Source organism: Triturus cristatus, chromosome 9 (genome assembly GCF_964204655.1).
Source record: "Triturus cristatus chromosome 9, aTriCri1.1, whole genome shotgun sequence".
Lineage (NCBI taxonomy): Eukaryota > Metazoa > Chordata > Amphibia > Caudata > Salamandridae > Triturus > Triturus cristatus.
The window spans coordinates 902197483-902212399 of NC_140592.1; the positions used below are offsets into that span (position 1 = coordinate 902197483).

The 14917-nt window shown below is 44.9% G+C and overlaps 1 protein-coding gene across 1 annotated transcript in view; it reads left to right on the forward strand.

Annotated features, from left to right (window-relative positions):
* The window catches only part of AK7 (adenylate kinase 7), a 274267-nt gene that overhangs the window by 161664 nt on the left and 97686 nt on the right, over window positions 1–14917 (forward strand). Inside the window, exons 9-10 of the mRNA XM_085628033.1 lie at window positions 304–381; window positions 12066–12215. Of these exons, the coding sequence (XP_085484159.1) occupies window positions 304–381; window positions 12066–12215 (228 nt within the window). The remainder of the gene's footprint in view (window positions 1–303; window positions 382–12065; window positions 12216–14917) is intronic.

Sequence of the window (14917 nt, forward strand, 5' to 3'; positions counted from 1 at the left end):
TCTAGAAGAGTATTTAGTACATAATGTATCTGCAACATAAGCCTCTTGCCAAACAAAGCAAGACTTTACTTAATGGCAGACTTTTCTCTGGAGACACAACTTCAATGGAGGTGTACAATTACTTGAATACTCTTTTTCATAATCAGATTTTCTACTTTTTAAGCCCTGCAGAAATGCGTCAAACAATAATTCTCAGTGTCTCTAATGCTAAGTTAGAATGTTTAACAAAAATTAACATCCTCTCATTCTTTTTAGTCTTAAAATCAAGTAGTACAGTATTTAATTATGATATCTCTTTCACAGTGCATCAGTAGCCACCTTGGGACTGGAAGAGTTGAGCATGTTCCTAAAGAGAATGTCTTCCTCACCAATGAATTAACGGTAAGAACTGATTGTCCTTTGCTGACCCATGTCTCACATTTTCTTTAATTCCTGCAACTGACTCTAAATATATAGCTCTGGTTACAAAACAATTCAGGAAGGAAAACAAAGTTCTAAACAAGTATTAATTTTTGTTTTTAAAATTATTTATTTATTGATCAGTAACGCTTTGAATGTGTGGTTGTGTGGATAGGTAAGTAGGTGAATGAAGTGGTAGATAGACTGGTTAATGAATGGGATGGGATGGTAGACTGGTTGGTGAATTAGTGGATTGGTAGGATGATAAAGAAGGAAGTGGGAGAGCATGAGTATATGTGAGTATGTGGAGTTCAGATAGGCACAATAAAATAGAAATGGATAGGTGAGTGAGTGGATATTTGAACAATTGGTGGATGTATGAATAAATGGCTGCTGGTGTAGATGGATGGACCAATGGATAGATGGATTGGTGAATTAAAGGGTGGATGTGTGTGTTGATTAGTGGATGGATGACTGCGTGGATGGATAAATAAGTGAATTTGTGAATCAATGGGTGAGTATGTGACTATGTTTATGGATCAGTGAGTAGGTGTGTGGGTGGATAAGCGGATGGGTGGTTGAAAGAGTAATTGGGTGAGTGGGTGTAGTGAGTGATGAAAGGATAGATTGATAGATGGGTAAATGTGTGGATGGACGTCATCAGTGGATGGATGGGGTTTGTCGTATAGTGACTGAAGGAAGTGGATGAGCTAGTTATTGATTTGAAATGGTGGAAGGGAGTGGATGTCTAGGGAGAGGGGAGTGAATGAGTAATTGGATGGAGTTAATCAGTGTACGTTAGGGAATGCAAGGATCAATAAGTACTTGGATAGGTTGATTGTTGGGTGAGTAGATGAACGTCTTCATTTAAGGAACAACAGATATATGCAGAGATATTGAAGAACTAGATCTCTCTATCATGAGGTCCGTGTACACTGTTAGCTATAGAGTAACACTGAAGGGCCTTCTGCCCAACATTCTGAAAGCCCTATCTGCCCTACTGAGACGCCCAGCTGTTCACATTGTCCGATCCAGCAAGTACTGTATGCCACAGCCATGTTACCCTTCTCTCTGCCAGTCACTTCTTTGACTATTGACTGCCACCTACCTCCCCTTTGTTCATTCTGTGGATGTCATTCACACCAGGCATACTAATAATAAATATTTTATTGTCAATTAATACAAATCATTACAATCAAAAAGATATAAAAAATAAATTGGATGGGTTAAGGGAACAGTCCATCACTAAGCACCAGGCATACCTGCAAAGAATGATGGTAAGCTCTGCTTCATCTCCGCCGACGACTCTTGTTACAGCTTATTTGATTCCGATGGGAAGGACTTGAGGCACTCATTTGATTACACCTACAAAGTAAAGATTATAAACTAGTCAAGAAGTCTTCTTCCATAACCCGTCCATTTTGTTAGAATAAAAGATATAGCTGCACTTGGCCTAGAAATCACTCATATAAGGAGTACTTTGCTATCAGTGAGCGGTGATACAAAGTGATCACTGTAGTATAATGTAGGAACTAGAATATTAGCCAAAGTCTTTATCTTTACAGATAGCAAGAAGTACCCCTGGCAACACTCTCTCAGCAGCAGCACTATCCAGCAACCTGGTGGAGCAACCTTACCTAAGTTCAAAACAGAACAGCTATCCTGGCAAATATCTGTATGGCTTGAGACTTGGGCGCTTTCTGTTTGGCTCTTCCCTAAACAATGGGGTCTTAGAAACGCTGTAAATTCAATTTTGATGTGTATGTGCTATTTTTGGGGTCGGGGTGGAAGAAGTAGACAACTGAAATGAAAACACGCATTACAGTTTAATAAAATATCCAAGCAAGACAAAATGAAAAAACACAGGTGTACAAATGCTTTAACATGTAGCTTCTCCAGCACAGCAGACACACAATCAAAAATGTCATATTTGTGGGCTAAATTCTGAATTCTCTTGACTTAAGAAGGATAGTGTCTGTGAATGAATTCTGAATATGAGGCTTTCTTAATCACAGTTCATACAGTCAGGCTTCAACATCATAAACTACAATTTAAGAATTTATACAATCTTGAAATCCTCACAAATGGAAACCTAGTGATAGGTTTTTAGGAGCTCTACATGTTCTCATTCATTTAAGATAAAGAATCAACAACCGATTCTCACTTGGCTATATTACTGGAATTGAGTTTCAGGAAGTAATGCGGTTTATCTTCCTTAACATTGCACTTTAAACAATGTCAGTGAGTTTTTATTGTTTCTGACTTCATAGAAAGATGCCGAAGGATAGGTAGTTTGCAGTCACAATTGCTGGCCAATATTCGATTATTGATCCTTGGTTTTTTAATCCCACAATAACTGGAAACCTTTAAAAATACTATGTTGCCCATCATTTTAGTCGTGTTTGTCCTCAGGACACTGTTTAAAACTGAATCCTGGCCTGTATCTAAATAGTACAGGTGTCTCTGATCAAATTAACCCAGATTACAAATGCAAGAAGTAGGATGGCGATCCAGACTATCTGGAAATCATGTGGATCATTTTATTATAATGTACATTGTGAGAATGATGTACTTGCATCTTAACATCTAGCCTTTATCAGTTACTGCCATTTGTGGTGTTTATTTTGTACAATAAATTAAAGATTCAAGACCTTAAATCATTGTTTTATTGCTTATAAATCGAAGTACCTGGTCTAGATCCTGAACATGATATATTATCTTATGACTATGTCTTTATGTTCACTTATTTATTAATAGTTTTGTAAACTGAGAAACGTGGTGCTGCTCTGAAGCTGGCTCTGGGCAGTTCCTATTTGGAATCCAACACTGTACCCCATCGGATAAGTGATAGTTCCTGGCTCACTGTTTGGTTCATGCCCACGATTGTAATTGTAGCATTTCTAGAGCTTGTTAAACCAGAAGGCATCAAAGCGCTAATACAGGGGAAGCTGTGAAAGAGGTGCCACCCAAGCAGGTCAAACCTCAACTACCCAACAAATTTGAGGGAAGACCAGTTCACAAATAACTAGGTTTTCACCTGCTTACAAAAAATCAGTTACAAATGTGACATCCTGTTGTGTTTCGGGAGGGAGTTCCACAGCCTGGTGGCCGCCACTGAAGTAGACCGATCCCCCCCCACCTGTCTTTCTTGTACATAGGAACTACCACTTTACATGGTAGCACACTGGACAGCGGCCCAAGGGAGGATTGCCTAAGATGCATTTCTTTTTAGATGTTTCCTTTATAATCAGTAGATTGACTGTGTTAACCAAGAATGGTGCAGATTGTTCCACAACATGTGCCCATGACCCCCTGATGTTCATCCTCTGTTTTGTTGTCACTGGGCACTGTTGGTTTGTCACTTCAACATGCCATTATCTGGAGCATATTCTTCTTAGGCACTTATAGGCACATGAATCAAACTGAAAAATAGCGATTTCTTATTTGCGAAAAATAAGGAATCACAAATAAAAAATCGCTGTCTGGAATGCAAGAAGCCATTTGCGATTAAATAGCGATTCGCTAATAATCGCTAAAACTATAGCGAGTACACAAAAGCGAGTCGCTATACCTGAAAATCCCATTTTGCAATCCCGCTATTTGCAATCTCGCTATTAGCGAAATCGCAAATAGCGAAAATCGCAAAAAGCGCGTCGCTTTGGAAGCAGGCTGATGACATCACAACCAGGAAGTCATCCAGTCCATGCTTCATTCAATGCCCTGAGGAGCTCAGAGGAGGAGGCAGAGTACTGTGGCTGACCAGAATCACTTCCATTTCTGTATCCAGCTACATTTCAGACACAGGATGGACAAGACTGCATCAGGGGAGAGTGCCACGCCCAGGAAGAGGAAAATGAAGTTCTCAGAAAGGGAGTTGGAATACCTAATTGAGGAGGTCAGCAGAAGCCACGATAAATTATTCGGGAAATTGTCCCTGAAAGTTCCTGAGGCAGAAAAACGTAAAATTTGGCTGTGCATCAAGGCTAAAGTAAATGCTGTGGGAGTCACACACCGCAGCATTGACGATTTGAAGAAAAGGTGGTACGACCTCAGGATACATGCCAAGGAGCGCATAGCCGAAAGGCTGAGGGAAGCAGGTGCCAAAGGAGGAGGACCACCGACTGCACCCACAAACACAGCCCTTGAGGACCTTGTTGAGGCGACAATCCAGCCTGAGGCGGTTGTCGGAGTCACACAGCTGGACACATCTGGCGCAGCAAATACAACACAAGGTAAGATGCATGCAAGCGTTAATCCCTTGCGTAATGTATAATCGTGCACATACCCCCAGGCAAACACAGTATACAGATCAAAATCCAGGCCACGTTTCCCCTCATACACAAAATGCATCATGGGAGTTGTAGACTTGTCAGCAAGTAGTGCATTCTAAAGCAGCAAGGGCAAGCAAAAAACACCAACACTGCATGGCAGCCAGTGTATTTAGTCAGTGATTTAATCTGAGCAAAGTATGCCAAATTCTTAACAAATGTAGGATTAACAAAAATTAACATTGCACTGTTTCACATCACAAATGCAGCTGAGGTGGATTCCGATGATAGTGACCGACTCCACATCTCTGAGACACCTGCGGAGACCGATGTAGAGACTCCAGTGGCCCAAACATGCACACCACCACCACCACCACCAAAACACAGGGCACATGTCCCCTCACTGCAGCCAATGGAGGCAGAACCAACTCCTGTACCTACTACAGTCTCCATCCTGCCACGTGTTGCAACACCAATCCACCACCAGCACAGGTCCAACCAGGGCAACGGCGCAGGTCCAGGGCACGTATTGCTGCACGTGATGATCAGGCGACAAATGTGTATGGTGGCGTGGAGTCACAGATGCTACGCGTGCAGAGCCTGCAGGGGGGACACATGGGCACAATCACTCATCAGATCTCCAAGCTGGCAAAGAATATAAAAACAATGGCAGACAGTGCGCGCGACCTCACAACAGTGGTTGCAGAGGGCAATCCTCAAACTAACTTGAGCCTACAGGAGCTCACATGGGCGGCGCTTGCAGGACAGAGCACTAAGCGGCGAAGGCATCGCCAGAGCCTGATCCGCACATCAGCAAATACAAGGGCCATCAACAAGCTCTGCAACACCACAGCACTATTGGCACGGTGCTCCGTTGCAATGCAAGTTGACCTCGGTCATTTCTGTGGGGATGTTGCAAGGGCCTTGGGACAAGTGACCACAGCGGTGGAACACATACAGTCCAGGACAGTGAGTACCATCAACTTGGAAGGGGAGGAGGGAAGTGAGGAGGCATCGAGCCTCAGTAGCATGTCGGTGCCAATGACCCCTGCCAGGAGGTGCAGTTCGCGCAGTACCGCATCCACACTCACACATCAGGTTGGTGTTGCAGAGGCACACGAAAGGAGGCTGGGTGTACGTGGCAGGAGGCCCTAGACATGCATATCCTCATTACTGGGCCATGGTGGTGTAATCATGGTCATTTACGACGTGGTGATTGACATCCAGTGCTTTTAGCTTTCTTCTTTTAACTTTATGCCTCAATTCAATCACCCTCCTAATTTGCACTATTCAAATCTTAATTAACATGGGCTCATGTTAATAAAACATTTACGTTCACCATTTAGTTGTTCTGGCTAATCATTACCTGCATCAGAAATAATGTTGTGTGATGTGTGCACGTCTCCTTTGGCCTTCTGCTGAGTTTGGCACATGTGCTTGTTGGTGTTGTGTGGGTGGTTGGTCGTCCCCATCAGACTCACTGTTGGACATCTCGATGTGTATGCCTCTTCTGGTGGCAATGTTGTGCAACATGGCACATGCAGCCACTATCCTGCAGTAGGTCTCTGGCCGGTACTGCAACGCTCCACCAGTTTTGTGTAGTATTCAGAAGCGACTTTTCAGGATTCCAAATGTACGTTCAATCACATACCGTGTGCTGATGTGTGCAGCATTGTACCTCTGCTCATGTGGTGTGGCTGGGTTGAGGTATGGTGTCAGGATGTAGTCACGCACGGCGTATGTGCTGTCACCTACAGGGTTGAAAGCAAAGGGTTAGCCACAGTTATGCAATTTCATCTGTATGACTGATGTTGCAAATAGGCATATGTGTGTACCAAGTAGATGTCCTTCTCCAAATTCACCCCTGAGCAGACGCCTGTGGATGCCACTGTGCCGAAATATATAGGAGTCATGGGTACTTCCTGGAAATTGTGCCACAATGTCCGTAATGATGTGCTTAGCATTGCACACAACTTGAACATTAATTGAATGGTAGGATTTCCTGTTCCTGAAGATGTATTCGTTGTCTGCTGTGGGACAGATAGGGACATGCGTCCAGTCTATGCATCCAATCACATGAGGGAATTGGGCTACCTGGTAGAAGTCAAGTTTTGTCTTATTCAACTCATGTGGGGTTGTGGGGAAGGTGATGTGGGTGTGGATCCTTGTCATCATGCCGTCAAGGCAGATTTTGAAGAAGCGTGACAGTGAGCTTTGTGATACCCCTCCGGCTACAACTACTGCCCCCTGCAAACTGCCTGACGCTAGGACCTGTACATGTGCGGGTATGGCATGGCATGGGTCCTAAGGGTCTGGTGCTGCAATAGGGGTTCCAACTCTGCAATTAGGTGCATGATCATTGCACGGTTCAGCCTGTACTTATCGTATATATATATCATCCTCATTTTGGCCCAGCAGTGTGATGCGCACGCGAAAAATCCTCTCCTGTATCCTCCTCCTGCTCTGTGCTGCTGAATTGATCCTCATCCTCCTTGCCAGTACGTAGAAGGCTGCCATTGTGAAGGTCTTCAGGGGTCTCCTGAGTCATTTTTAAGGGGTTTCAGATGATTTGCACCTGTGTGTGTTTTTCTGCACTTGCTAAATAGCAAATTTCCAGTAAATCGCTGTTTGCGAGTTTGCGAGTTTACATGCATTGGATAGCGATTCTTTAATTGCAAATCGTAATTAGCGGTTGCTGTTGTATGTTCCGCTTTTAGCGAATTCGTAATCTTGTTTCTCGCAGTTTTAGCAACCGGATTTTAGCGAATTTTTGACATTTTCGGTATTTTGGATGCTGCATTGGAAACTGGTGTTTTGTGGCCCCTAAGGGTCTAATTTACCGATTCTCTATTTTTGTGAGTGGATTTTGGCTTGATGCATGTGTCAGTTAATGTGGGCAGTTTTTACACTTAGTCAAGGCCATAACCTCAGAAGGCCTTGTGCAGATTGAATAACTCTTTAGATTGCATTCTTTACATGGAGCAGGTTTTAATGCAGGTGTAATGTGTTTATGATCCTTCAGATTAAGGCCAATCTTCAAGCCTGGTTCTGTACCTTCTACAGTTTTTAAGTGTATGTCTTGGGTAACAATGTACAGAATGTTTACATTGCCGGATAAGGCTATTAACACAGTGCATGGTTGAATTGGAATGGAAGAAGAACCTTTCCAAATGTATTGACTTGTAGCTGGTTTCTTGTTACCACAACAGTTTGTCTTGAGAGGCGATTAGTAGGTTTAATAGTATAAATTTACTCGTTCTGCCACCAACTCCTAATGAATCTGTTTACAGTCCATTCAAACAAGGGAAGCTTTTTTTTCATCCAGAGCTATATGTGTTCCAATCTCTAATATGAACTTTTTTACTAGGTCTAATCTCCAGGTTGAGGTGGATCTGTGAATTACTATCATCAGGAATTAAGGTGGTGGAGTTTGATGGCCTGGGTCTGAGGACACGTTGATGTTAACCATTAGTGGAAGCAACTATAAACCCTAGGACTCCTAGCAAGTAGTTCTTTATTGTTGAATGAGCTGTCAAAATAGTGGTTTTCTTGCAGGTATATGAAAATAATCTGGTTGTCCACCACTTTGAATGTTGAGGACAAACCTGTGGAGGTCACAGTGGCAGACTGGTTCTGTGAGCAAGGTAGCAATGAACAATTCAGTCTCTGATGTACTGTCCTCAGTGGCCATTGGTATGCCTAGACATAGGTCTTTTACTCACTGTGCCACTGGAAACAAGCTACACTTGACTGAAGAGCCCCAATCAGTGTGAAAGCGGTCTTGGGTTGCTTGTGTTTCAGTTCAGAGAGGACCTGGCTTGACAGTTTGGGGCTTGACTGTTCCTATTGGCGCAATGTCAAGGCTGAATTTGCATATGGTTGGGTCTAATCTGAAATGGCCTGGTGGGCAAAAGAATGAGGGGTTGGAATGCTACCCTGAACGATTGCCATTGGTTAGACAAATTGCAAGCATCCTCCCATCACCTTTTGTATGTACCCAGTTAAAATCTCCAGTGTTCATGCAGGAATACCCTCTACATGGTTCATAGTTCTTCAAAGCAAGTTTTCAACCTTTATGTGAATTATGCTTAGTCACACAGGAGAATCATGTGTGTCCACAGAGGGCCTGTAAGATTGGACTATAACCCAGAGATGGGCTCTGTGGTCTAGAAGTGTGCACGCACAAGGTGCACCTTACTTTAAGTTGGGAGTGACAACTTTCCTCTCCCGGTAATAGGAAATGATGCCTCTGATGGTAACAGATAAACATAGTAGTGAGGGCAGGCCCTTTCCCTGTTACTTACATGGACATAGTAGCATACTAGCCTCTTCAGGTAAAGAAAGAGTACTAAGCATTTCTTATGCTCATGTGGGTTGTGGATAGTGCATGGATGTTTGCTCTAAAGATGTTCGGCAGAGGGAACTTGAAGAGTGTATGCATGTGTGTGCGACTGCAGGGATACAGCCAGCCATTTGTTGTGTAACAGTGGTTTGCAAAATGGAGAATGGTTAGAACCTACCAGACAAAGCATGTAGATTTGAGGTATTCCCTAGAACATTCCTGAAGATCTTTGAAGTGGACCAGGCTCCTGTAAAGAGAAGGCAACAGAAGCCCCTTTAAAGTTTGAGATGACACTGTACCCCCATCTTTCTCAGAGATATGCACAGAAGAGCTTTGTGTATCAGCCAGTTGAGGGAAGCCAAGCTTCTTGCGTGCCATGTATCATGCATGCTTCTGTCAATGAACACTTTGAGCCGCCACCCTCCCTGCAACATTTTCAGAAAAAGTCCATGTTGCTTAGTAGATGTTTATGAGGTGAAACCCACTCCCTTGCAACAAGAATATCCACAACAGGTCTGGCACGTGGAATACATTTCTGCTCCATCTATTTAAGCCCTCCTTATGAGTGATCCACTCATTTTGATAGACCTAGCGACAGGAGTTACCAGGCACATCGGTACTGGTAATTCTGAGGATGGGGGGGGGAGTGGGAAATCCAGAGATTTTAACTAGCCACTCATAATTGGTGCCTAAGTATAAATATGAGATGGCATTCCCAGATCAGTATTCCAAGGATTTCCCACTGATCGGTGCCCGGAGGTCATCAGCAGTGGACTAAGGATATTTTCTCAGTGACACAGCTGGTGCTTTTGGGCAGCCAGTTCCCTTTTCAGGTTAGGAACATGTTCTGAAGTCATGCTACATTCCTGGGAGAAGGGGCCATCTCTGATGAAAAGGGGGTACTGGGGTATTGTTGCAGTGTAGCGCCACTGAGAAGAGCAAACTGCAGTCCAGCTTTCTGGAGAAAAAAGGCACTGTGCAAAAAGGAATGAGAAACAGCATTCAGTTAATGAGCGAGGTGTGGGTAAGGAGCAGTGTCACCCATTGCTGAAGTGATATATGTGGCCCCTCAATCCCATACTAGAGCACTGTCCAGCATGACCTCTGTATACCCGAGGCCTATCTTCAGAAAGTGCTGTGCAAGAGGAGAGACCCAGTGACGTGCAATATGTCCTGTTTGTAGGGTCGTAAACCTGGCTGATGTTCCCACTGAAATTCCCTAGAAATGGTCTTCTTGACTTTGGGAACCTGGTGCTGTGCCCTAGCTCAAAACTCTAGACCTGGTCCTGGGTTGGTTGTGTTGCGGTTCAAGGAGCACCTGGCTTTGCTGTTTGGGCTGGACTGTACCTATGAGGAGCAGGGTCAAGACTGATTTGCATATGGCTGGGTCCACACTGAGATGACATGGTGAGCTAAAGAACAATGGTTTTGGATGATACCCCAAGCAATTGCCTTGGGTTAGACAAATTGCAACCATTCCTCTCATCGCCTTTTGTGTGTGTTCAGGCAAACCTAGTTCCTCATCAGCCTCCTGTAACAATCTTGCCCCTCAGATAGTTTAGACAGGATGTTTTGTGTTGGGCTAACACAACTTCCTGAGAAGGTCACCAATGACTCCTGTATCACCAATTGAGCCGAAGGGCTGCAACCGTCATTCTCTCAAACAAATCAGCAAAGCTGCTTTGGCCTCTGCTGTCCCACGCAGGCCACTGACAATGAATAAAAGACATTTAGAGTTGAAAAGAGGCCACCTGTGCCATATCACACAAGCGTCCCGGGGGCACAACGGGATTTTGCTCCCACTTTATACACCCCGGGGCACTTTGGTATTACAGATGCTTGTGCGGTCCCTTTTGTAATACAGATAATACTGGCACCCATACAGCATCAGCGCTATAATTAGAGGGCCTGCCCTCATTTGCATTGGGCGTCTTCTCATGCAAATGAGGGAATCTCTTTGCCTCTGCGCCCGCATCGTATTACAGATGTTGGCACAGAGGCAAACATGCCATTAGAAGATGCACTGAAAGTGTGTCACAAAAAGGTGACGCACTTTTAGTGCACCTTCTAAATACAGCCCTCTAAAGGGATGACAGGGGTCCCATGGACTTTCTCAACATCCCCTTGCAGGCGGGTCAGTCACTCACTGCATCCGCCTGCAAGGGGATCTCTAATCCCTTTTAAAAAGTGCTAGCGCGTTCCGTATTTACTTTGAATGCACTGCCTCGAGTTTGCGGCTGCCCTGAGGGGCAGCGTATTCTTTCTGATAGGTTGCACTTTCCTTGTTTGCACCCGGTGCACCTGCTGTAAGGTGCACAGTGATGTAAACATGGAAAGTGCACCCTGTCATTAATACGGGCCCTGGTTGGCATAGTCCCACGGCGTCGGGTGATGCAGTGAACAGTCCCAACTGCCAGAAGGGGTATTATCCAGACTATGAGGTCCGGAGTGCACCCCCTGATTGATCCAGATGCCAGAAAAGACTCTTGGAGTAGGGTCTGCATACACTTCAAAAGGGGAACTCTTAAGTTTGATATAATGTCACTGGTCTTCTGAGTCCCCCACACTAAATGTGTAGATATATTGTCCAATTTCATTATGTGTATTGTATCACACTGAGAGCAGAATAACATACCTTTCTTTTAATAAAGATAGATAACTGGTTAAACATTGGTTTATTACATTCTATTCATGGTGCACTGAGGACTAAGTCTCTCCCCACACAACAAATTCTAGAGCAAGCCTTAGATTTTTTACCGTCAGTTATGTCATGCTCGGTGTTCTCCTCCTGTAGTAGTTCAGGGCTGTGAACCTCAGTGATTAAAAAAAAAAGCCCCAATTGACACACTTGACACCCAGTAACCCCTCTGTCTCCCATTATTCCCGAACCCGTTTCCTTCTAACAATTGTCAGTTATAACGAACTACGAATGAATTACAGTGTTTAAAAACTCACAGGGCACATTAGTTGACCTGACTGTAGAAGGTTTTCTGAGCACTCTTATGGTTCAAAATGGGACATGTGTTATGTCCTAACCGACTGTTTTCCTGTTTCAGCAAATGCACATTGACCAGTTGCTGGTAAATCTTCGCATGGAAGCTGTGTATTTGAAAGAGAACTTCAACATCAACTGGGTCGCTCAAGCTGGGCTGGTGGATAACATTGATGCTATTGTAAAAGAATACAAGCAAAGCCGAAGTCTCCTGGTGAGTGTTTCCCTAGTCTATTCCTTGCTCGTCTGCATAGTAAATGTATACTGAATAACTTCAAACCTATGCCGAGGAGGTAAGAAGACCAAAGCTATACAAACATATTTCTCCTGTAACAAATACAATTAATGTAACATCGTATTTGATATTATGACTTTTCTTAAGTAGGGATGACTCTTCTTCATTTTGTAAGCATAAATCCCTGATTATGTGACTACTTATAAACATTTAGTATAAACACTTATGGTTCTCTCAGAATTATTTATGAAACATTTAAACATTTATGGAGATAGCATTAATCCGATCTCTGTATTGTTCATACCAAATACATTGAATGTAATATAAAGACCACCAAGGTCAATATTAGTTTTGTTCAATTCATTTTTTGAAAAACCTTTCAAAAAAGTCAGGATGTACAGGGCAAAAGTTAATACATATAGTGCTTGTGCAATGTGACAAAGGAGATGATGTTAAAAGCAACAAACAATTTCTGATTCACGATTCCCACAATTCCTCAAATTACTTGACTGTTGAAAATTGAAATAGCGGTATGAGTAAGAATTCACTAAAGACATGAATTCTCTTCCCAGAGCAAGTTTCTTCCTTTATGTTGACTAAAGCTAGGACTCCATTTTGTATTGTCATGCCTCCACGTGCGTAGCACGAGAAGAGTCCTACCTTCGTGTTAGTTGCTCTTGTAATCTGCCTAGTAACAGTCTATAAATAGCTCCTTTGTCCGTCTGACGCATGCCCAGACTTGACCACATCTGTTATCAGTTAGTCCTTACTTGACCATGTTTTCGCGGGCTCAAGGAGTGTGTCAACTCCGCCCACATATTGATTCTGTATTGAAAATGTCCATAAAGGGCAATATTCCTTGCTTCATGTTGTATCCACCCACTTATGAGCCCCTCTGTTGTGTATAAAAGGGGACCGTGTACGCAAGTTCTTTGTGCTACTCTATGCAATACTGAAGGGTGTTGTATGGATTGTAGGACCACCCTTAAGGGTTAATAAACTTTGTCCTTGTAATTTGCAGTTTCCGTGCCAACTTCCTTATAGATTCCATTTGCAGGAGAGCGAACCCTTGTGTCCTGCTGGCCTAGCTGGGGCCTGTATTCATCATGACTATTGCCTGTTAATCAGCATTCCACTCTCTCTGGGGCAGTGTCATAAAATGTCTCCCGCCCCGATGATAGGTAGTCTAAGTTTTCCTTTTTATAGTGTCAACGTTTCGACTCCCTGGTTCAGACTGTGTAAATTAATGTATCTACTGTGGTCTTCCTCAGGACCAACTAGAAAGAGTTATGTGCCGATTCCGATCCTGGAAAAACCGGGTACGAACCGTCGGTCGGAGCGTTTTCTCCGTCCGACTCGTACCCGGTCGTAAAACTTTACAAACATGGAATTACGATTCGCACGGAAACACCATTTCCGTACGAATCGTAAAAAACACCGACCGACGAAAATATACATACGAATGTGATCCGGGAATGCTGCGACGTGACGTCGGGACGCTTTCAGGTGGCGTTTCACAACCCAGGAAGTACGATTCGAACCGACAGCAGTCCGGACGGCAATATTTTCACGGCACCCAAAAAGTGCCGGAAAAGCGAAGTACGGCGCGAAACGACCAGAGTAGGTGGCCTGGTACGCGCTGTACCCCCCCCAGCCCCCGTATGTACGTGCCGACCCCCCCCAGCCCCCGTACGTTCGAGTCGTACCCCCCCAGCCCCCGTACGTACGTGTCGATCCCCCCCGTGTATGTATACCCGTGTACGTGACGAACCCCCCCGCGTATGTACACCCGTGTACGTTCGAGTCGTACCCCCACCCGTGTATGGACACCCGTGTACGTGTCGTACCCCCCGTGTATGTACACCCGTGTACGTTCGAGTCGTACCCCCCCGTGTATGTACACCCGTGTACGTGTCGAACCCCCCGTGTATGTACACCCGTGTACGTGTCGAACCCCCTGTGTATGTACACCCGTGTACGTTCGAGTCGTACCCCCCGTGTATGTACACCCGTGTACGTGTCGAACCCCCCGTGTATGTACACCCGTGTACGTTCGAGTCGTACCCCCACCCGTGTATGTACGGTGCGTACCCCCAGTGCGTACATACACGGGGGGTTCGACACGTACATGGGTGTACATACACGGGGGTTCGACACGTACACGGGTGTACATACACGGGGGGTACGACTCGAACGTACACGGGTGTACATACACGGGGGGGGTTACGACTCGAATGTACACAGGTGTACATACACGGGGGGTTCGACACGTACACGGGTGTACATACACGGGGGGTTCGACACGTACACGGGTGTACATACACGGGGGGGTTCGACACGTACACGGGTGTACATACACGGGGGGTTCGACACGTACACGGGTGTACATACATGGGGGTTTGACACGTACACGGGTGTACATACACGGGGGGCTTCGGCACGTACACGGGTGTACATACACGGGGGCTTTGACACGTACACGGGTGTACATACACGGGGGTTCGACACGTACACAGGTGTACATACACGGGGGTACGACACGTACACGGGTGTACATACACGGGGGGGTTCGACACGTACGTACGGGGGCTGGGGGGGTACGACTCGAACATACGGGGGCTGGGGGAGTCGGCACATACATATGGGGGCTGGGGGGGGTCGGCGCATACATACGGGGGCTG